This window comes from Myotis nattereri (genome assembly GCF_964212035.1).
Source record: "Myotis nattereri genome assembly, chromosome: 12".
Taxonomy (NCBI): domain Eukaryota; kingdom Metazoa; phylum Chordata; class Mammalia; order Chiroptera; family Vespertilionidae; genus Myotis; species Myotis nattereri.
Window position 1 is genome coordinate 50,055,256 of NC_138087.1, and position 24,263 is coordinate 50,079,518.

The 24,263-nt window shown below is 42.9% G+C and overlaps 1 protein-coding gene across 1 annotated transcript in view; it reads right to left on the reverse strand.

Moving 5' to 3' along the window:
- The window catches only part of SLC28A3 (solute carrier family 28 member 3), a gene marked incomplete at its 5' end in the record, with an annotated part of 57,862 nt that overhangs the window by 3,566 nt on the left and 30,033 nt on the right, over window positions 1-24,263 (reverse strand). The window contains 14 exons of the mRNA XM_081102912.1: window positions 11-131; window positions 368-466; window positions 1,187-1,268; window positions 6,329-6,526; window positions 6,931-7,099; window positions 8,456-8,586; window positions 10,141-10,266; window positions 12,200-12,280; window positions 13,869-13,949; window positions 15,990-16,067; window positions 16,954-17,067; window positions 18,310-18,454; window positions 19,674-19,863; window positions 21,717-21,808. Coding sequence (XP_080959038.1) covers window positions 11-131; window positions 368-466; window positions 1,187-1,268; window positions 6,329-6,526; window positions 6,931-7,099; window positions 8,456-8,586; window positions 10,141-10,266; window positions 12,200-12,280; window positions 13,869-13,949; window positions 15,990-16,067; window positions 16,954-17,067; window positions 18,310-18,454; window positions 19,674-19,863; window positions 21,717-21,808 — 1,707 coding nt within the window. The remainder of the gene's footprint in view (window positions 1-10; window positions 132-367; window positions 467-1,186; window positions 1,269-6,328; window positions 6,527-6,930; window positions 7,100-8,455; window positions 8,587-10,140; window positions 10,267-12,199; window positions 12,281-13,868; window positions 13,950-15,989; window positions 16,068-16,953; window positions 17,068-18,309; window positions 18,455-19,673; window positions 19,864-21,716; window positions 21,809-24,263) is intronic.

Genomic DNA, 24,263 nt, shown 5'->3' on the forward strand with positions numbered 1-24,263 from the left:
AATACAATACCTGCTCAATAGAGTCTGGCAACAAGATCCCACATAGGTTGTGTTTCTAGGTAAACTGTAGTTGAAGACTTTCTCTAAAATGTAGTGACAGTTGACATCTACAGGAGTGCCAGAGAGAATGCCTGGAAGTGGAACAGATGCCATTCAGTGTATTAACAAAGCCTCTGAACTCTCCTTCAGTTCTTAGCTTCTCCATCGCCCCCCACACATTTCACTTTACAACATGCTTACAGGCAGCTCTGCCTCTCAACTCTCTGCAGCAGCATATGCTGCATATGCAGGTTGGAAGCTCTGTCCCCCTGAAAGCTGCCATCCTATGGGCACAGGCAGACAGGACACAGAGGACAGGATGTGGTACCTGCAACACAGGCTGTCATGAAGCAGGCTGTGGTCCCTGAAATCAGAGCTCTCATTGCCCCTGAGATGATGTCATCCTTTCTGGAAGGAGCCATGGATGCTGGGAAACAGAAGCAAGAATTAGAGATTATTGTCGAGACTATTGAGTAGAATTCCAAATTCCCAGCCTTTGAGAATTGTTCTGGGGTGGGGTCTCAGGTCAGCTAACTTAAAAAACAAAAAACAAAACAAAACAGAAAGCTAAGCTGGAAAATTCAAGATTCAAGAACTTAGTGATGAGCTCCACAATCAAAGTCCTCTGGTGTGTGAGGAAGGGACTAAGTTTGTCCACAAAGAAACAAGTCCTCAGTTCATCCAGAAGGCTCCTGGTATGTTGGGGGCATGGCAAGGCAATTGCATTGCAATGATGCATTCCAAATATTTGCCATCCATTCATCATTATCATCTACTTCTATGCCCATGAGAGAAATCACAATTTAATCATAGCATTTTCCCACTGAACTTCCACTGAACCCTTGCATCCTTCTTCAGGTGGCCATTATGAATCTCTGGGAACTGGCATGCAAAGTGAAACCTAGGTGTCAGCCTCAGGTGGAAAAGAACCTGTCCATTGGAGCAAATTCTTGCTCAAGTCAGCTTGGGTATACACAGCAAAACTGCACTGCAGAGCAGGGATAAAAAATAGACTCCAAAAGATTTATTGCTTTACAGGGCTTTTTTTTTTTTTTTTTTCCTAACACGAATCATGTCACAGAGCAAAATGGAGAGCTGAAGCATGTTTACATCACATCTATTGTTGAATAATATTCTTTCCACTTACTGAGTGCGCCAATTGCTATTCCTAGGGAACTGATATTGGCAAAGCCACAGAGAGCATAAGTGGCAATGGTCTCCGAACGAATCTGTAAATAAGCATAAACACACAAGTGTATATAAGGTGTGACCCAGCTTATAAATATGACATCCTAACCAGGTTTCCTAGTGTGACTATGGAAACAGTATTGACAACTAAATGTGCAATGCATGGTGTCCAACACTTGTTGCTTCCTAGACACTTTTTTCCATCTCCCCTTGAATTTTGAGGAAGGGAAAAGAGACTATGTGGATTCAGAGACTCTATAAAAGACTTGAGGTTTGCCCAGGCTGGTGTAGCTCAGTTGGTTGAGCACCATCCCATGCACTGAAAGGTAGCCAGTTCGATTCCAGGTCAGGGCACTTAACCAGGTTGTGGGTTTGATCCCTGGTCAGGGTGTGTATGGGAGGCAACCGATCAATGTTTCTCTCTCACATCAATATTTTCTCTCTCTAAAAATCAATAAAAAAGAGATTTTAAAAAGTTGTTTAAGAAAAAAAAAATTGACGTTGGTGGTCTTGGCCTCTACAAATTGCTACTTTCTGCTTACAATGATAGCTTCTAACATCAATATGACCAGGCCACCTATTATAATGTGCCAGGCACAGTACTAACTACTAAAGATACAAAATTGGTCCCAGAAAATATCCACATTACATTTATTTGACAAAGGACTTATTCAGAATGTATAAAGAACTGTTATAGCTCATTAGTAAGAAGACAAGCACCCAATTAAAAAAAACAGATAGATTTCACAAAAGACATATGAATGGCCAATAAGCACATGAGAAGATGCTCATCCTTACTCACCAGGAAATGCAAATTAAAACAATGAGATACCACCGAGTCTACTCAAATGGCTAAAAAGGTGGACAATAGCAAATGTTGGCAAAGATGTGGAACAATTGGAGCTCTTGTACATCATTGGTGGGAGCATAAGCTGACATAGCCTGTTTGTAAAATACAAATGTACTCGGCAGTTTCTTATCAAGTAACATTGCTGTGTCACCAGAAATCCCACTCCTAGGAATTTTCCCAGGATAAGTAAATATGTATGCCCACAAGAAAACTGTATATGAATACCTGTAGTAGCTTTATTCATAACACCCCCAAGCTGGAAATAACTCAAATGTCCTTCAACAGGCAGATGGACAAACAAATTGTGGCTATCCATAAAATAGAATACTACTCTGCAATAAAAAGGAAAATAACTAATATATGCAACAACATGAATGCTAAGTGAATCTATTTATATGAAATTCTAAAATAAGCAAAAGTAATCAATAGTGAAAGAAAGGTCCTTGCTGCCCGGGACTGGTGAGGAGGGTTGTTGACTACAGTGGGACGTGGGACACTTTCTAGGTGTGATGGAAATGTTCTATATCTTGCTTGTGGTCATGGTTACACAGGGCACACATTTGTCAAAACTCATGTACACCCAAAACGGGCCTTTTGGTATGTAAACTATATTTCAGTAAAAAGAATGAGTTAAAATGAATTCTACGAGGCAAGAGGAAGCTCAGAGATACCTCAGGAGTTCCTCTCAGTATGCGCGTGGTGTGTGCTTGCTTTCCTTTCTTTGTTCCTCAGCTCTGAACATCCCATGGGAATATTAGGTGCCTGCTTAGAAGGGGGAGAGTGAACAGTCCTTCTCACAGGGCAGTGAGATGATGGAAGGTGAATTTGTAAAACCATGAACATGGCCCTCCGCCTCTATTCTGATAGTCAAGAGGTATTGCTCTGGCCAGATAATTCTTTCTCAGACTGAGGGTCCTACTGTAGGAAGGAGGCTCAGAGATTCAGTGGACTTTGTTGTTCACCAAAGGTATACCCCATCTGGTAAAGGCACCCCCAACAAGGAGGCAATGATTTTCTATTCCAAAATCCTGAAAAATCTATGATTTGGTTCAAAGAACAAACAAGGCCAATGCTACATTCAAAGTGGTGGTGCCTTTTCCCCCCTTTTCACTCACTAGATTTTTAAAAATATGTATGTTTTCATTGATGAGAGAGAGAGAGAGAGAGAGAGAGAGAGAGAGAGAGAGAGACATCAAACAGTTGTCTCCTGCATGCACCCCAACTGCAGGATTAAGCCTGCAACTCGGGCTTGTGCTCTGACTGGGAATTGAACCAGCGACCTTTTTTTTTTTTTTTAAATATATTTTATTGATTTTTTACAGAGAGAAAGGGAGAGGGATAGAGAGTTAGAAACATCGATGAGAGAGACACATGGATCAGGTGCCTCCTGCACACCTCCTACAGGGGATGTGCCCGCAACCAAGGTACATGCCCTTGACTGGAATCAAACCTGGGACCCTTCAGTCCGCAGGCTGATGCTCTATCCACTGAGTCAAAATGGTCAGGGCAACTGGAATTTTTGAAAGCTCACATTTAAGACTCAAGTGGTCATGGCAATTTTTGTTGATTATAAGGCCCCTCTTCTTGTTCCTGGTTTCTGAGAACTCCTTTGTTGGTTGTCAATCAGTGCGCTTATAGCAGGCAGGAAAAAATATTTCAAGTATTCGAGCAGTCCAGTGTTTCTGGACAAGCTCATTCTCATCCCCTGCTTTCTCTAGTGCTTTTCATTTAGTTCAGTCGTCTTAAAAAACAGGCCAGCCTATTAAGAGACCATAGGGAGGGAAATGGCATAAAGGACTGAGACTCCTCTTTCGCCTTTCTGGGGAGTTATGGGAAGGGGGTACACAGATGTGGCCATGGAGGGTTGTAAAATAAGAGGAAAGGGAGGCTGGGATGATTGCATTTTGCCTTTTCCCATAAATGTGCAAGATTACATGATGGAATGGGCTGCATGTACTAGGAAATTAATAATAGATCCGACGGCTCTCCTTGCAAAGATGCCATATGTACAAGGACATTCATTGCAGCATTACCTCCAACAGCAAAAAATTGGTAATATTGTTCATCAGCAAGGGACTGGTTACAATAAATTGCAATGTGCCTGTACAATAGAATACCATGTCACAGACAATGATATGGAAAGGCATCTGAAATATGTCATTACGTGCAATGAGCAAGGCTAAGAACAGAGAGAGCCTAATATGGTACAGGGAGAGGGGCTGGGGACAGAGAATAGGGAGAATGACTTACTTTTCCCTCTACATCATTTTGTACCCTTTGAATTCTGTACCACAGTTTGTATCACATGTAAGCAAACAAGCAAGACATTGTGGTTAAGAAAGAGAACATGACTGAGAAATAAAGAGCTCATATGTGGGTGCTGCATACATGTTCTGATCTCTTAAACGGAGATCAGCAGTGGCCATAATTCAAAGGATTACATTGGGTTTTTGCCTCTTGCATCCAGATCTCACACTCCAGTTACAGTTACAGGGTACCTTTCCTAGTAGATTGTTGTCCCTCCCCCGAAACACACACTTCTTGGTTAGTAAACAAGAACTTGCAGGGACTCATCCCCATTTTATTGATTGGAAATAAGATCTGGAAAATAAAAAAGTGCTTTTCCCATCACGACTCAACATTAGTAGAAGACAGTGAGCTCATATTTCCAAATGTCCTTTGTGTGCCTGCCTCTGGTTGGACTCACCCCCAACCCAAATCAGCTCTATTGTTCTTTCCTCGATCCCCTTAATAACCTGTTGGCAAATGTGCTCAGCATTGCCAGAACTGTGAGCTTGCTGTGCTCATTAACAGAACTACTTTCTCCTGGCAGCTGGCAGCTGGGGATGGACAATATTTCACTTCATCTAGACCAGTGGTTCTCAACCTTGGCTGCACATTAGAATCACCTGGGAATCTTTTTAAAATCCTGATTTCTGGGCCTCATCCTCTGGAAATTCTGTTTCTTTGTTATGGGGTGAGGCCACAACATTAGTAACTAAGAAACAGAATTTCCGGAGGATGAGGCCCAGAAATCAGGATTTTAAAAAGATTCCCAGGTGATTCTAATGTTCAGCCAAGGTTGAGAACCACTGATCTAGACTATTGTTTACTTTTGTCAGGGGAGCAACCTGGTTAGTGGTGGCATCTAAACAATGAGGTCACTGGGCCAAGCACTACTGTGCTGCCAGTCGAAGAATGAACATTTGAGAAACAGGAGACTTACAGAGCCACTGCTCATATCAGATATGTGGGTCAAAATGCTCCCAACCATAAAATAGTACTCTCCTGGAGTATGCTGTTACATGTGTGTAATATGTGGGAGTAACTTTGCATGTTTGGCCTTTGGGGGGCTGGGAGAGATGATGGTATTGTTCAGAGGTGGGTTGTCTGTCTCCATTAGAACCTTGGGCAGCATGCTTTCCCTCCCCTTTCCTTTGAAAGCCTAGGACATTAATTCCAAATGGATTGTGTCAATGAGTAATGGTCAGAAATGTTCACCATTTCCCTAAGAGCTTCCTTGTGTGACAATTCTGTCCTTCTAGAAAGTAAAAGTTGGAGACTCAACTGCAAAAATGGCCTGAATAATGGCCTCTCCTGAGTTCTCTTATCCCATCCAGGGCCAAGCAGACATCAGCATCTCCTTGCAGCCTATTGACTTCGTTCTGACATAGTTATGGGATACTTGTCTCAGAGGTTCTGATCACAGACCCTGACCTTCTCTTCTCTCATCCACTTGGAGGGTGGCACCTGTGCCTAGGATGTCTAGGCACTATGTTGCGGTTTCTCAGAGTTCATAGAATTGCTTAAGCTGGAAGGAAGGGACCTTCAAGATTATTAGACTCTGAGCCCCATTAGGGGTTAGGCCTCATCACTTGTTCAGTGCTGTGGCCTCAGTACCTAAGTATGTTGTACATAGAAGGTATTCAATAAGTATTTGCTGATTGATTAATTTCAGTCCCAGCTCCATAGTGCTCAAAAGTAAATGATCACAGTGATAAGGATTAGTTGTGTTTCTCTGTACACACACACACACACACACACACACACTGATTAACTCAACATAACTGAAAATTATGAGGTGCTAAGTACCCAATGAGCTCCATGAGACCAGGGATTTTGGTATGTTTTGTTTTCTTGATGCATCCCAAGTGCCTGCCATGCTGTCTGACAATCAGAGGCACCAGTAACTATCTGATGAATGGATGTACGTGATGAAAAGGCGCACTGAACATCAAAAGATTTACTCACCGACATGTATTGCTGCACACCATTCACAAATTTGGGTCCAGCCTCTTTCCTTAAATTGATCAATTTTGAGAGATGCTCATAAGCCACAAATTCATTGAAGAATGTCTTATAACCTAAGAGTTTGGCAACCATAAAGCTGTCCTGCCAGTCCACTCCCATTATGAAGGAGAAGGGCATGAAGATGTAGGAGCATATTAGCTACAGAAACCAAAAACAGATACTTTATTAGAATGGTGATTAGCTTCTGCCTCAGCCTCCGTACAAGATTGTTCCTGCCCCTTCTGTGTTTCCTTGAGGCATAAAAATCCCTTCACATACCCTTGCCCATCTTTATCCATTAGGAATCAGGGTTGGAATTGGTCATTTGAAGCAAGCTGGATTCTTGGGATGGGGTCAGGAGAGAATGACTGTATATTGGGGGGAGGAGGGAGGAGGACGTTAAGAGAGGGAAGTGAGGGTGAGAAGATGGGGGTTACATGGTAAGTGCGTACATTAGGTAAGAGTGTGCTCTAGGCATTAGGGAAAACTGTTCAGAAACCTTTTCTTAGTTTTAAGAAAGCTAGGCAGAAATAAAATAGAGGAGAAACATAGTAGAATTATACCTCGAAACTTAGTTGTGGGTAGTCGAGCATGTTTCCGAACCAGGACAGCGCTGAGTTCATAAAAGACAACAAAGCTATGAAGGCAATCAGATTCACAGCGATGTTTGCCACCAGGGAGATGGATGCGGAGGCGCCCTGCGTTGCGGCTTCTAGGAGATTCCTTGAATCACTTTATCAAAAAATAGTAATCCCAGAATTACCGATGAGTTTTCTGCAGATGGATATCACATGTATGGGAATGGCCTAATCAAAGCTCATTTGGGTGGAGAGACCAGCTCTCAGGCCCATGTCTGAGTCAAAATACTCACCTGAATTCTATGAAATCATGGTGGCAGAGTGTAGGTGATGGGTATGTGTTATATTACTCTTTTCATATGGAGTCATTATAATATAAAAATTAGGAAAAGATAAAACTTTAGGTTTTAAAAATTATCTCTAATTAAAAATAGCTATCAGAGAATATTTAGAAAATATTCATTATGTAAGAACTAACAGTTCGAGGAAGGTCTGAATATCCATAACCTCACTTAAGAAATGGAACATGACTATCACCTTTGAGTCTCACCTTCCTGCCCCCAGTGCTCTTTCTTAGTCTCATCTTCTTCTCTCTAATCTCAGAAGTACCTGGCTCCCTTAAAATTTGCTTATCATTCTCTTTCTTTTCAATTTTCTTACTTGTCTGTATCCCTAAATAATATGCTGTGTAGGTTTACACATTTGCTAACTTTATAAGTGGAATCACACATATTTCATATATACATTCAACAACTTGCTTTTCACTCATGGTTAGGACTTTCCCTATAATACAAACAAAGGATGAATCTCAAGAACATGTTGGTTAATTCTGTGATTTCATGAAACACTCTTGAACATCCTAAATCCCTTAGTCTCTTCCACCTTTTTTTTCTTTTCCACAGAGCCAAAGAAAATGAACCAATGAGGGGCTAAGGATTATTATATCACACTGTCTCTTCCCTATCTATATATATAAAAGCCTAAGTGACCGAAAGACTGAACAACCGGTTGCTATGACACGCACTGTCCACCAAGGGGCAGATGCTTAATGCAGGTGCTGCCCCCTGGTGGTCAGTGTGCTCCTGCAGCCAGCCAACCTCCCAGTTCCTCCCCCTGGCCTGCCGCCCCGATGGGCCCCGATTGCCAGCCAGGCCTAGGGACCCCACCCGTGCATGAATTCATGCACCAGGCCTCTAGTTATATAATAAACTTCTAGAAGTGATTATCCCATGGCTTTCCAATGGTCTTAAGCTCAATGAATACCATACTATATTTAAAGTGAAATATCTACATTTAACAGTCAAGGAATTGTACTGACATTCAGATATTTAGAAAGTTTTTCCTCCAGTGTGAAAACAAGATTTTTTTGGGTGAAGTCTAAACAGCCACTGGGAAATTAAATTTGTTTTACTACCATAATTCACTGTGCTCTCTGATGATCACCTTGAATTTGGACCTCCCTCCCGCTCTGGTTGTGTAGTGATGAACTAGGTGAACGTGTTCCACTTACCCAGTTTCCATTTTCATGGCATTCTTGAGGGTTATTTTAGGTGTTTCTGTCTCAGGCCAAAAGAGTTTAGCAACAGCCAGTGATGCGGGTGCTGACATAACTGAAGCCGTCAACAAATGGGTGGGTGAAACCTGTGATTTCAGGAGAAAAAAGGCCAACTTAGGTATAGCTCTTCTGTTGTGTTCAGAATAAAGGTCCCAAAAATCTTCCAAGGGAAAAGATGGGCAAGAATTGATTCTATGTCAGAAAACAATGTTTCTTTGGAGGCTTGGGAGAGCTTACTTAGCCAAATCGGCATTACCTTGAGAGTCAGAGGGAGAAGAGATGAATTTGTGTGAATTAATCACATCCTTGAGGAGAAGTACAAACAACTCAGATCATTTCAGAAGAGGATTAATCTTGCACTGTAGGAACTTTCAAAGGAGCTCCTCCACCTCTCTGTTGTCCTTTTGAATGTTCAAATAGTCCCTAAAGCCCATACTTCATTATGCCATCAATTTAGATAGGGGCTACCTGTGGGGTACAGGCATGGATGTACCCCTCTCCATCTATCTTCTGCTATCCTGAAATCCTTTGAGTCTTTACATAATATTAATTTACCCAGACTCCCTTTAATCTGTAAACTATTTCTGCTTTCCTCACTGCTGGTCTACTTAAACTCTTTCCCCTTTCCTCCCTGTCACCCTAATTGTTTCTGCATTCTCGCTTATAGTTTCAGAATTCTAGAATCAGCACCTCTCTTCCTACTCCCATCTGGAGATCTGGTCAAACTGCTATTCCTGAGGTTTCCTTGCTCCTTTTCTTCTTCCCTCTTTTTATTGACTGGCTTTCCAAGGCCCAGACGTAGTCCTGGAATGAAACACATCTGTCTTGTGAGAATTCCTAATCACTGGTTCACACAGCTGGTGTGTTATTCCATTTCTCCAATACGGGCTCCATCTATGTGCAGCTCTGTGCACCAGTTATCATAACATTCTCCAGCCCCATACCATAGGCCACTAGCTCTCAACTGGGCTGTACATTGGAATCTGGGGAGTTTAAAAAAATATTGATTCCTGGGTCTCATCCCAAGAGATCCAGGTTTAATTACTCTGGGTTATGGGTTTGGGCATGAGGGTTTCTAAAAGCTCCTTGGTGATTCTAATGTATGGTAAGGTTTGAGAACCACTGCTCTAGGCCAGAGGTCAGACAGCATTTTCTGTAAAGGGCGATGGAATAAAAGTTTTGGCCTTGGGGGCCACAACTATTCAATGCTATAGCATGAAAGCTGCTGTACAGAAATGAATGGGAGTAGCTGGTTTCTAATAAAACTTCAATTTTATTAGAAATAAAGGAAGTGATCTAGATTTGGCTCGTGAGCCCTCACCTCTGCTAATGTCAGAATAGTTTAATTTTTAATCTAATTTAAATTTTCAGCAAAAGTAACCTCATAATCAGATTTCATTCTTTTATGGGTGGATATAATTCACATTTAGGTGACAGGGATATGAAAGTGAAACCCCCAAAAGGTCACTCCATTCAAATGCCAAAGGAATTGTGACCAACTATACAGCAAAAAGGATACTCTTTTGGTCTCCTTATCCAGCAGCAATGGGGGGGGGGGGTGGGTAAAAAAAGAAAAGAAATAATAATAGCAAAGAAAGACGAGGTTGTATTTCCATAAGTCAATCCCCAAATATTCTTACCCCAAAAGAAATGTATGCACCCAAGACACTTCCGGCAATGGTAGCGTACCCAGCGGTCATAATTGCGTGGAGTTCGGACTTGGTGACGTATGGTAAGTACGGTCGGACCAGCAGTGGGGACTCTGACTGGAAAGAAAGTGTGGCCAGATTAAACATTCCCTTTGAAATTTTGGGACTTTATGACAACCTACTGACATTTCTATTCTCTAAATGCAGTATTTCTAAGAGCAGACCTCAGACCAGCTCTATCAGCAGCACGTGGGAACTTTGTAGACATGCTGAATCAGAGGCTCTGGGGGTGGGGCCAGCACCCCGTTTTAATAAGGCTTCCAGGTGCTCCGGTGCATGCTGAGTTTGAGGACCCCCACCATAGGTGTCTGGCTTATTTGGACTCTAGGGCAGTGCACTTACAGGATAGAGTCATGTGTTGTTTGCAAAGCTTGCAAGGCCAATTCACCTAAGGCCGCCACCTAGCCTAGGACTGAATTCTGCTGGCTGTGTACACTTTTCAAAGGTGGGAACATCACTGGCCAAATAACTCTACTCAGTGGCCTGGCCTTGTGATTCCCAAGCTTCTGTAACTTCCCATCTTCCAGCTTCATGCGACAGACCCTAAGTCACTTTGCTAATACCACAGGGAAATGGAAACACAAGTATATAAAAAAATGCCAGCAATAACAAGGACAGGGGCCCACAGGCCCTTTTCTCATTGAGAATCAGAGACACCCCTCTTCCTCTTGGGCGGAAAGGAATTGGAGAGGGTGTAGTTGTAAAGGCTTGAGTCCCATTAAGGAGAGCCGGTGCCTGCAGCGTGGGGCTCTCCATAAATAATAGCTGTACTTTTAGCATATTAAGTACCAAATTGAGCACCACAGAAGCATGTGTGCAATTTTACAATTTTCCCCTCATTATTTCTAATTGTTTGAAAAGATTGAATGTGTTGAGCTCCAATTTATGGACTAAATTGAAACTCAGTCCATGAGTCCTCTTACCCTGCAGGTAGGAGTAATCAACTCAAGATGGTGCCCTAATTAGTCCTGAGAGAGTTTATGACTATAATTATAATAATTTCAATTCCTACGGAAGGAATATGGGCCCCGCTCTAAAGACTCTGCTGCCAGCTAGCAAGCTGGGCTTACCAATAAGGCCCAGTCTGCCTGGAGCAGTTGTAAGCCTAGGATTTGGGCCGTGTGCTTTCCTGGCTGACTTGATTTTCACTTCAAATCCAGTTTCCTGGGGCAGCCCTGACAACAAGCATTCATACTGGGTTTCTGTGGTGTGTGATGCCATTCTGCCTGGAGCTACGTATCTGAATGATGAGATGATCATTACCATTTATTACGTGTCCACCCCTCAGGAATGCTGCTGTTTTTGAGGGATATCTGTTGGCACATTTTTTTTCTTTCTTAAAGGGACGTCAAGCAAAGAGACACTTTGCCTGATGGGTGAGAGATAAAAATGCTTTTGTTCATCAACATTTTTCTTCAGGCTCAGCAAAGATAGTGTTGGCCAGTTCAGAAAAGGGAGAATGAGCTCGAGTATTCATACAGCTGCCTGGTTGTTGGTTGAAAGCCTTTCTTGGTCTCCTTCATTACCACAAGCACTATACTAGGGATGCCTGGGCACGTTAGCAGCTTCGAGGTACATGGTGCGTTCCCTTCGAGGGGATGAGCTGCTAGCCTCAGAAGGGTGAGCCAGAGACCTCACCAGTTCAAAAACTCAGAAAAGATGTACTGAGAAGCTGTACACAAGAAGCCCGATGTTTTTGGTAAATGAGCCAGTCTTTCTTCCTGTCCATGAACATTCAAGAACCGAAATACGATATTAGTGCACCCAGACTCTTGGCATGGATTTCAACTCCTCCTCCCCTTCTTGCTCTCATTCCCCCCCCCCCCCCTTTCTCTGGAATCCTGGACATTGTCAATACTGACTGTTTTCTATTTTGACACCCTTCCCCTTGCACTGAAAGAAATAACGTAGTTCTTTTAAAATCCTACTTTCTGGGAAGAGTATCCATTTGAGCAGATGTTTTGTCTTATTTTTTAACATTACAACTTACCTGTCCGACAAAGATATTGCCAGCAGCAACTACAGATTCAATAGGAGATGATCCCATAGTTACTAGCATTATCCATCCAACCTAAATGGGAAAAATCAATGAAGAACTATTTGTATGTACACAAAATGTCAAAGTAGGGATAAGAATCTTTAAGCTGGAGCAAAATGCTGTGACCTTCAGTTGTGGGCACGCTGTGATGGTGCTGCATGTGAGTATATCATATCTAGTCCAGAGCAGGCTGATCAAATCCTCCTGTGTGACTCATAAGTCTGAGTCACTGTATATACTTTGAACATTATACAAATGAATTTCTGTTGAAATAGTGTAAACAGTCATGCTGGCTTTACTGTATTCCAAGCACTGTGTTAAACTCTTTGTCCGAATAATGCATTTAATCCTCATAATAACCCTTTTTGGGAGGTGCCATAATTATACCCATTTTATTTATTTTTATTTATTTATTTGTTAATCCTCACCTAAGGATATTTTTTCCTTTATTTCTTTAGAGAGAGCAGAATGGACAGAGAGAGGTGGGGAGAGAGACAGAAGAAATCGATGTGAGAGAGACACACTGGTTGCTTCCTCCACGTGCCCAGACCCCAGACCTGGGGATCAAACCTGCAACCCAGGTACATGCCCTTGACTTGGAATTGAACCTGTGCCACACCAGCCAGGGCAATGCCCATTTTACAGAAGGGGAAACCAAGGCACAGTCAGTTTAGTTGTTTTGTGAAAGATTGCCCAGCTGCTAAGTAGTGGAATGTAGTTGAGTTTTGGCCTTTCCTACTTAACTGAAATGAACATAGCTTATGGTCCGGTTTTTGCACTGGTCCTTCCAACCAGAGCCTGTGGGGCCACCTCAGGACTTCCAATTGCATTTTCTCTCCTTTCTGTTTAGACACAGTAATTCTGAATGTTTAAATTAACAAGCAGATAATTATGGGCCCTGGCTCTCTTGTTGAAATTCTGAATCTGCTGGTATTCATCTGGTTCATTCTCTCTCTCTCCCTCCATCCTGCCTTTCCTCCCCCTCCCTCCCTCTCTCCCTTCCTCCCTTGATCCATTTTATTTATTTACAGAAATAAAAGGAGGGCCTGACTGTGCCAAGGCCTTGTATGTACTGTTTCACTCTCATGTGCATTCAAGCTCTGTTAAAAATCTCCTACTTTTAAAAATCAAACATATGAGTGTAGGACTGACAGTTGCTGAGGCAGCAGGAAGGAGATAAACTTTTCATATTTAAAGCAAACATTGTGTGCTTACAAAACTCCCCTAGAAGCAAAAAGCAGCTTTGCCTTCCTCCTCCTTGCGTTGATTCTCTAGCAGCCCCTAGACTTTTGTGACCTCCTTACATAGACCTACTCTGTGTAAGGTGCCGGGTGGGCAGCCAGGATGAAGGAACAATGCTGCTTTCCCCGGCAGGTGTCTGACCTGTTGGCGTCAAGTCTTTGACTTAAAGAAGTAATGGCTAATAGAAGTCCCTGAGATAACATTCCCTCCATGGAAACATGTGGGATTTGGGGCATTTCAATCAAATAATATGGGTGGTGGTGGATCTTGGTGCAAAGAGAAAAATACTTGGAAAAACTGGGATAAAAGGCCGATAAGACTTTGTCCCTGAAATAATCCAGTTCTACACCTGTCACCCAGTCCCTTCCAGTCCAGGTACCTTTCTAACGATCCACTGCATCAGTCCGAGGTAATAGAGCATGGACATGACAGTGCTGAAGAAGATCACGATGGGCAGGATCTGGGTGGGTGGAGATGAAAGTGATCACGGGTTAATGTTGGCCCTCCTGGTGTTAGTAGGTTTCAGATCCGGCTCCTTTCTGCCTCCCTCTGAGGCATCATAACAATACTAGGAACTCCTCTCGAACAAAACAACACTTTTATTGGGCAGCTTCCCCACGGACTGTTCTCTTATTCTAATTTGTTCTGGGTAAGCTTGAGTATATTTCATAGAGAAATTGACATTTTTTTTCCCTCTGCTACAATGAGCTCTTCTTACTTTAGTTTCTCTGAGAAGGAATGAAGTTTGAGAGGAATTTGTAATAACTAGATCAACAAACTGAAGGTGCTACTGGGAGATATACTTGTTCAGATATTTAGCAGGCATGGGTGCCACCACTCAGCAGTGGTGGAGATTAAGTGTGAGCAACCTTAGATCCTTATTCATAGTGGCTGCACAGATCAGCTACAGCGTGGTCAGTGCTTACACACTGTGCCTCCTACAGAGGAAGCACTCATTCATTTAGCTTTGAAGGTAATAATTATTTTACTTCTACATTTTTGAATCGCTGAAATGATTAAACTTGGGAAACTAGGTAACATCTGTGCTAACAAAATATTGTCTTTTTTCTGGATCCTATTTTCCTGATGCTCTTTGGGTGCCTTCAATGCAGCCTGTGTGTCTACAGGGAGCAGCTTGTACCCCGCGGAGATCAGGCAGAGCTGTGGTCTACGACCTCCGCACCCCTACCCCACTGGACCCCTTCAAGCCCTCTGCTCCCCAGCTAAATGGCTGGAGATAAGCCTCCACCAGAGGCACAGAATGGCTGAAGACAGTTTGTACAAGATCTAATTTAGAAAAATCTATTAATAATATATATTAAAAGACATTCTGTGCCATTCTTGAGAGCTCACTCATGTCCCTTCATTGGCTTTAATGGGAAGGCAGAGCCCTTCTGAAAGCCTCAGGGAGCTGGAGGGGCTCATCTCTCCAGCGTTCCCACGGGGACTCTGCTTCGGTGGACAGGATAGATGTTGCTGCCCCCGGAGAACAAGATCTGAAGACATTCAGACAGTCTGGACAGCAAATTTCATCTTCCCTGTGGCTTTATTTTTCTCAGTTCTGAATTAAGTTCATGATATGAGCACACTTCCATCTCAATTTATAAACACTTGACCTTTCCAAGATGGCTTAGTTATCTCAGCACCAAAGCATCAAATCAACGGTTTAAAAAATCAGCAGTTGCTAAAGGTTCACCGTTAACAGTTGGCCCAACCGATGTTGGGGTTCTTTGGAGGTAAATTGGGAGTCACGAAGTGAGCAAACAATTTAGAAGTGTAGGAACAATAACATACCACAAAAGAATAAAGTGGAATGAAAAGCCACATGCATCTTTCTGGCTCATCAACAAGGATGTATAGGGATTCCCCCAAGGAAGGTGAGCTTCCTGGGCTTGTGGGAGTCTTGGGAGGGAACCTATTAGTCCTGGCCATGGGGCCAGCTGGGCTTTCTCTTGTAGAATAACATCTCTCTTTTGGTTGGGAGAAGGCCCTGCCTCCAGGCCTGCATAGGCAAAGGCTGTGCTCAAGGAAAGATGGGAGAGATTTAGCATGGGGATGGTTCCGGAAGATGGGGTTGATGTGGGGAACCAGCTGTTCCGGTTTGCTTGGGACTGAAGGGTTTCCCGAGCACAGAGCTGTCACCGATCCTGAACCTGGAACCATTAGTGGCCTCTCCACTGCCAGGTACCTAATGTCCTTTTCCCTGAAATCCCAGGTGCTTTTCATAAGTATCTCAGGCATTCTACAAGCCCACTCCCGAAAGGATTCTTTTAGTATTTCCAGCTTCCTCTAGATGTTCCCCTTAAGGCTGTGGTTACAAAGTAAAACGTTTGCAGTCCACTGACTTCAGATATCATTGCAAATGAAAAAGGGCGGCACTATGCTGTGCACCTACAACTTACACCTGGTGTGTGGTGGGCTAGGTCCTACCTGAACGACTGCACAGACTGAGCCGTTACTGAGAAGAAAGCGGCTACATAGAAAAGCAGCTTGGCTTTACCTGGAATGCAAAGAAGTGGTCCGTGTATTTCTCACCGAAGACAAAGGAAGCGCCGGCATTTGTGAACGCCAAGAACGTCTGAGTTGAAGAAAGGAAAAGAGAAGGTCATTACAGCCAATGAAGTGGCGGTTACCATGCGTAGGACCTATCAGGCTCTGCAGAGGTGGGGGCCCAGCACGCTTGTTGGATTTGGTGGATAGACTTGGAAAGTTAATTTCCCAGCTTCCCCCACTTCTCCAGTGGATGGCAGGGAAGTGTATTTTGTTGTTGTTAATCCTCACCTGAGGATATTTTTCCATTGATTTTTAGGGAAGTTGGAAGAGAGGGGGAAAGACAGAGAGAAACACATCGATTGGTTGCCTCCTGCACAAGCCCCGACCAGGGCCTGGGCCGAGGAGGAGCCTGCAACCAAGGTGCGTGCCCTTGATCAGAATTGAACCCAGGACCCTTTGGTCCACAGGCCAGTGCTCTATCCACTGAGCAAAACCAGCTAGGGATGGAAGTGTATTTTTGAACTCTACATGCATACAGATTTCCCATCATTTCTGACATTCAATCTGACTCCAGAATGCTCAAGAATGAGTCAGGCGTGGTAAATTGTTCCAGCAAGTCACAAATGGCACATAGGTGGCACTAGTTACCACTAGATGCAAAGAAAGCCTGCTTCTTCTCTATCTGTGGAACTATTTTAAAAATGTGAAACTCTTTGGGCAGAATAAAGGGGGCAATCAGGATAGGGTGTGATGTAGTAGATGATATGGATAAGGGACACCCATACTATTAATAAACTAGACAGATGTTAATATTCTACATAAGCCAAATTATTTGTCTAACTCATGCTACAGAATTAAAATTTGGGTCAACTAATGCAGACAAATAAACCTATTTTTGACATGTCTTGAAAATTATATCCAAATGTTAAAAAGCATTCTAAAAGCAAGGTGTTCATTTGAACCCAACTTACCTGAACTTGTTTGCCCAACCAATCAAAGGCTATATATCCAGGCTTAGTCCTTAGTATTAAGAGCCCAAGAAGAAACTGTAACCCAAGTCCCCAAATGACAGGCCTCCAGTAAACCTATGCAGAAAGGTGAAGAGATATTTCTCATTAGAAAATGAATACTGAACTTAGCATCAATGCCCATAGGATCACTATTTCCTTGGAAGCTTCTCTCACGAGAGCAGCCTATGACTGGCTTTCTGTGGGAGGCCAAAGTGGTCCTGAGCAGAGAATCCCTTGATAGAATCAGACCTAAACATCTCAGGATTGCATCCTCTCTTCCTAATCCTCAGTTTGAAGGCTTCCGTCCTGGGAGAGTATGTAACTATTATGTCATGCTAAATTAACTTAGTCACAAGAGTAGGCTTAGAAGGGTCATTAAGGGAGGAAGGACCTGGCCTTCCTGCCATGCTGTTCATATTAGATATGTGCCATTACTTCCCCTGCCTGGAAAATGGAAAGGCAGAACATGACTTCTCTGTGTGCCCCAGGTTTGTTGATCTGACAATTTGTAAGTGAATTAAGTGAAATTCCACCCTGTTGAGGGGCTCTCATTTCACTGTAAAAGGCACCAATTAACTCTAATGCAGACCCAGAGAGTACAGCGGTAATGGACAATCATCTGCTTTCATTTTTGGTGCAGAGATGAGTGGCTTGCAAAGAACTATGGGATTGGAGGCATAGAACACAGTGGAGACGTTCACCAGAACATGGCAAACAAGTGGAATCATATTAGGCGACTTTTTTTATTCCTTTGGTCAATCTTTCAGCCAGTAAAATCTTCCAGAGTTGGCCCATATGAATCATATGCAAAAGCTTCAATGTCTCAGAATTCTTGCCCATTTAATGGGCTACAGGCAAGGAGGAGAATTGAATTCCATAAGAACAAAACTGTTCAAGGACAAAGTTTTGGGGTAAAACAGCCTACATTTCAAATGGAAATGTGATAAAATGCGGAATTCAATGGTAGACTATTAGATTATTTGCTGGTCTGGGGAAATCTGGATAAAAATGGATGAGTTTTCTTTGTATGTGTGTTTCACAGGGGAAGGTGGAGTACATGAGTAGCGATTGGACTTGACAGGAGAGAACATCTCACTGGTTGTGTAACTGAAAAATCTCTGGAAGTGAAAAATGAGAGAGCAACTGTACAATGAAAGTTCAGGAAGAAGAGTGCCCTAGCCATTTAAAATGTAAGAGTAAGGTGAGATAAATATTGAATAACAGTTCAATTTGCTCACACTCGTTAATCTGAGCAATTTATTCATGAGGGGGAAAAAGGGAAAAGAAACAAACAAAAAAGATCGCTTTTGTACTTACTTTGGTTGGGTATTTGGAAAATAGAAATAGCAGGATAATGTATATGATGAGGCCCCCGAAGGACATCAGCTGCTGCTGGCCCAGCTTGGCAGTGTCAAAGATCAGCCAGAAAATAACCCCCAGGATCAGCAAGCTCCAAATCACCCTACGAGACCAGCACAGAGGCATGGGCGTCATGTTCTGTGCTGACTTGAAAATCTCAATCAGCTAAAACCACCAAACAAAAACAAGAGCAACACACCCTGGCACCAGAAGTAGTGCTTCTAGACATTGCACCAGGTCCTTTCTGGTTGTGGCTATACAGGCAAATAGCCAAAATATTAAGCAACATGTCTCCCTCACTCCACAAATCTTATGGCTCTTGGCCGGTTCAAGGATCTATAAAGGGGTTAGAGAGGAGAAAGCATGTTTGGAGAGAGAAGTGTGGTGACTTCTTTGAGAGATCTCCTGGGAGTCCTCACCTCTGTTTTGGGAGATGGGTGAGGCGATACCTTTTAAGGGAGAACTTGAAATGTGTTCTCTGCAGTGGAGGGAACTTACCCAAGCCTTAGAGAGCTAGGTTTAGCCTGGGTTATGACTCTCTGGGGAATCTGGCAGGTATGACAAGTCTGACTCATGACTTGGGTGGCAGAGCCAGAAAGGGTGCTGTGTTGTATTGCACAATCCTGGTTTATTAGGCCAAGGATATGTGACGTTTCCTAGCAGATCCTACATGGCCACGCCGCAGAAAACTGGTTCTGGATCCTACCCAGTAGGGGCACTTGGCGGGAGAGGAGGTCCCATAGACAGAGACGGGGGAGAGCCCCGAGTGGCCACCGGCAGGACACAGGGTCCTATAGGAAAAAGTTGGCTTTAGGAATTTACAGGATTTTTCTCCCAAGGAGGCCAGAGCAGGAAGCCACCTTCCCAAGTAGAATCATCCCATATATTGGACACCAATTTTTCATTTAGTAGCACTTGAAATTAAGGTAGTTTATAGGGACATTTGAATACATCTCAAATGAGTCATTGTCTTATCTAAGCTTTGCTTTACTATTTGTAAAATGAAGGCATTTTATTTATTTATTTTTTTAAATTGTTTTATTGCTTAGAGTATTACAAAGAGTATTGCATATGTCTCCTTTTCCCCCCCGCCCTTGATAATCCCCTGGCCTCCCCTGCCTGCCAGTGTCTTATGTCCATTGGTTATGCTTATATGCATGCATACAAGTCCTTCGGTTGGAAGGCATTTTAACAGATACCCCCTAGGTTATTTCTAGCTACAATATCCCATAAATGAGGAAGCAATTTCAGAACAAACTTTTGAAACAGTTGGAAAAACTAACACCCCTCTCAACTGTAATAAGAGAACCAACTGCATTTACCACTTCAGCCAGAACCAATGGCTGTCCAGAAGTCTTCTGCCAGGAGATAGGAACTCATCAATTTGATGTTCATATTTGGCCATAAAGTGATCCCAGATCACAAAGAAGATGGCAACCACGGTGATCACGAAAAGAGGAAGGGCTCTGTGAAAATTCAGCACACAGGCTGCAATCACCATGGCCAGGTAGCCTGTCCAGGAAGCAAAGGCAGACAGTGAACATCACCAACACTGGTTGGAGACCAGCCTCCAGCGCTGATTTGGCTCAGCCAAGGGCAGGTTCAGTGAACAAACCACTGAACACAAGAGTGCTCCTCATATTCTTGATATGGCTATTGTCTCATCTGATGATACGTCCCTAACAATCTCACCATGAATGCCACGAGACCAGGGTCCTAGATCTTTTTTCCTTATGTAACCTTCTGAGTTCTTAAATCGTGATGCTTAGTCATCGGGTTTCCCACTTAGTACTAAGCACCTTTTTCTGGTATCCATCCAGACTCAGCAGGTGGACTTCTACCAGAGAAAATCCAGGTGTCGAGGCAACCACTGGCAAAAAGACATTGATTCACCTAGTTTGCAGCTCACATTTTGCCTAAGCTTGAGTAGGAAAATTGCTAAGTGCCACAGAATCTCTAAAGGAAAGGGGTGGAGGTAGTAATCAAGGTGGCTGGTTTTTGTTTTTGTTTTTTTTTAGAAAGGAGATTCTAGAATAAGAACAACAAGGTTTCCCATTAACGGTCAGCAAACAGTTTTGTTTGCAAGGTAAATTTGGCCTGCCACTTGTTTTTGCAGGTAGCAAGTACAGTTGTATTTGTATATTTGTATTTGTATTCTATAAATAAAGTCACCTGGGAACACAGCCATGCATGCCTGTTTGCTTTTGTACTATGAAGGCAGAGATGTGTGGTTTTGATGTATGGCCTGTAAAATACTTCCTGGCCCCATTCAGAGGACACTTACAACCCTGCTCTTCCCTGTGTAGGCCGTGTGAGCACCAGCAAAACCACTGCCCTTGAGGGTGCAGCATTCTTGGATTAATATCTATAGACTTGGGCAGTAGAGTTCACGTTTTCTAGATAGGGGTATTCTTTAAATGGGTGGAGCCCGAAGCAGTAGCTCTGTAAGTTGCTTGGTGTAAAAAAGAAAGAAAATTGTCTTAAAAAAATAAATAAATGGGTGGAGCCCTCGGCTTTGGAGGGAGTGAAAACAAAAAACCTGCTCTTCTGTGTACATTGACCCTTGAACAACACAGGTTTGAACTGCATGGGTCCACTTATCTATGGATTTTTAAAAATAAATTGTCAATGTAGTTTAAGTTCTTAATAACATTTTCTTTTCTCTAGCTTACAGTATGTAATACATATAACACACAAATATGTTAATTGACTGTTATGTTATTGGTAAGGCCTGGGTTCTTCAATAGGCTATTAGTACAGTTTCTGAGGAGTCAAAAGTTAGATGTGGATTTTTTGACTGTGTGGTGGAGGATGAGGAGTGTTCGTGCCCTGAACCCCTGCATTGCTCAAGGTTCAACTGTAAAAGGTAGAAAAAATGCACACAAAAATAAAAGAAAAACAAAAACAAAACAAAATATTTTTTTAAAAAACAAGAGTCAACTGTAGACAGTTCTCTGCCTTCTGGCAAGAGGAGTGGGCTGCGTGGTCCTAGGCAGCTCCCAGCATTGTATCCACATAAAGCACCTACTGCTTACTTTTCCTCCTGCAAGTAGAGTCCTACCTGTGATTACCTTATTTTCCAGTTACTTGGATTTGGGTTGACCAACTTTCAAATCCACATCACAATAACAAAGGCCACAGAGTAGGTGACATAAATGAACGAAGTTAACCAGACGGGGAGCTATCTGGATAGGTACCCCAGGCTGAGGCCTGCAATTCAGGGCCTTCTGGGTTTGCTTCTCTGGATGATTCATGAGGGTCCATGGGGAAGAAAGGATTTACTTCCTTTCCACAGAAAGCTCAGCATAATATTTGGGGGACCCTCAAAGAGAGACACTGATAGCCCATTTCCTTTTGTTATTTACCTGCTAATAAGATGCCCCAGATGATATACCGAATGGTGGTTCTGTGTTTTCTACGAAAACCACAAACTGCATCATACTTCCTTGCCAGACACCTGCAACAAAACGAAAGCAAAATGGCAGGCAGAAGTAAATGCCAAAAAATGAAGTAAACCCGTATACTAAAGCTAGATGAGCCTTTGTAAATAAAGCAAGTAAACAAACAAATTTGCAAAGCGTATGTCCTACAAAATGGAAATGGGAAACTCATTTTATGGTAGGCTAAACTCAGCCATGGCTTGGATTCACCTTTGCTGAATGGATGTGCCAAGCACTGAGAGATCCCAGAGATACAGAAAACATGTTCCTGGAAATAAAGCGGGGGAGATTGATAACTAACCAAAAGCTGAAAATAATACATCGGACGAGACTGTTTCTCCCTGAACCCTGAGGGCCTCCATTAGCTTTTAAGCCACCGTTATTAAATGCTGTTTAAAAAAAATCCAATCAACTCTCATCTCTTTATTTCCACAAAGTTTGAGCAATGTGGTGGTTTCCTGTCCTTGCTCACCACACCTGGTAGTGGGAAGCTGACAGACTTCATTGAGTGCTTGAAATGTAAAGCAGGATTCTGTGGATTTGAGAGCTTTAACCAGTAGGTTGTTATGCAGCTTCCTCAGAAAGTTCTAGAATTGTTGGTGTGTCTTTGTTTCTGTTCAGGGCTTTGTTGCGGGGTGGTGGGTAGTGTGTGAGCAACGTGTGCATGTGATCGATCACTTCTCGTGACCACCAGTGAGTGAGATTGGAGAGGCCACAGGGCTGGACCCACAACAACTGTCCTCTGCTTCTCCTGGGAAGCTGCTGGTCCCTCCACACCTGCTCTGAAACCTGGCTTCCCTGCAGGTGCCTCTTTCCTCAATGCCACATCGAACCGAGGCCTCTCCTCCCACCTGAGGGCGGGCAGAAGGAATTTACTCACACTTGTAACCACTGCCACTTCCAGGCCATTGAATAGCATTTCTAAAACAGGCACTTCTTGTCCATGTAGAAGATCCCAATTTCCAGGACCTCAAAGGACACAGCTTCCCCCTGGGACATCTCCCCCCTTGGTTGGTGCCTCTGGTTCCCTTCCTTCCAGCAGTAATTGTAGGAAGCACCTCACGTCAGGAACAATAGACTTAATTATAGAGGAATGGAAAATTTTAAAGCTGTGTGACCCCGTTTGCAACAGCTGCCAGCTGCTTTTCTAGCTTACCTGCAAACCCGCACATCCTGCTTCTCGGGCCCAAGGCAACCAGCCATATCCTGCCAGTTACCCCGAAATAAAGATAGCTTTTGCAGATTAAAGATTAGCCAATTAGCTTTTGCAAAATAGCCCCCCAGAACCAGGGGATAAAAGCAACTTACAACTGATGCTCAGGGCTCTTGTCTGCTGCTGTGTCAGCTAAGGCTTGAGCCCGGATTCGAATTTGTGAATAAAGGCTGTAATTTGAACCCAATTGACTCTGTGGCTCTTTGTCTGGGAATTCACTCCATAACAGTAATGCCCACATATCCAAGCCTCAGCCCCCTTCAAGTTTCAGCTCAAGTTCTCGCTTCTACAAAGCCTTCTTGTATATGCTCAGACAGAGGCATTCTCCTGCACTTTGCCCTACTGTCTTTTTTTATTTTGTTTCTTATGAAGCCTTGATCTGACTGACCTCCTGGAGAATAGAGTCCTATGGTGGCAGCATCTTGGACATTAGGCATTTGCTACATTACTGGATAAATGAAATGGGGGTGCATATTGCTTCTCTGGAGCAGTATTTTATAGCTGTGGGTGGGGACCCATTAGTGAGTTGTGAATGATAACCATCACTAAAAGCAATAGGACATGTCAGAGTGGATCACCTTTAGTGATGACAGGTGTTATTTCATGAGACTTCTGTCATTACGTATGTGTGTGAATGTGTGCACTGAGAATTAGAAACACTATTCTAGAAAATGTTGAGGTAATAGAAGTGCAGTAAAGACTAAGTTTTTACATCTAATTGAGGATAATACATTATCCTCAGTTGTGGATATAGTGTTAAAAAGTAGCAGTGGTGGAGGGCAACATTTCATAGGAAACATCCATCTACTTTAGGTTGGATTTATCAGATTTTTTTAATTGCAGGGAATGTGTGTAGTCCATTAAAGCAATCTGACACTGCATAAAATAAAGTAGCTAGAAATAGATGCTTCTGCCGTGTGGTTATCTGGGCTGAGCCACTTCCAACCACCCCATGGTTGTTTGTCCCATTAACATTAGTGAAACCTGAGTTATCTGACCATCCTGGAGACTCTCAGCTCCCAGGGTCAGAGAGTCATGAAGTGCAAGGAAGGATGGACCTAAGCTCAGGTGATAAATATTTCTTGATGGGGTATATGTGACAAGATCTTTCAATCCTAATTTTGAACAACTCCAGAGATATCCTCTGATTCATAAAAGCAAAGTTCCTCAGAGACTTAGGAATTTAAATTAACTTTAAATTGGAATTTAGAAAATTGACAAATATTTGAGTCTTATGATAGAGTACCAGATAATCTTGG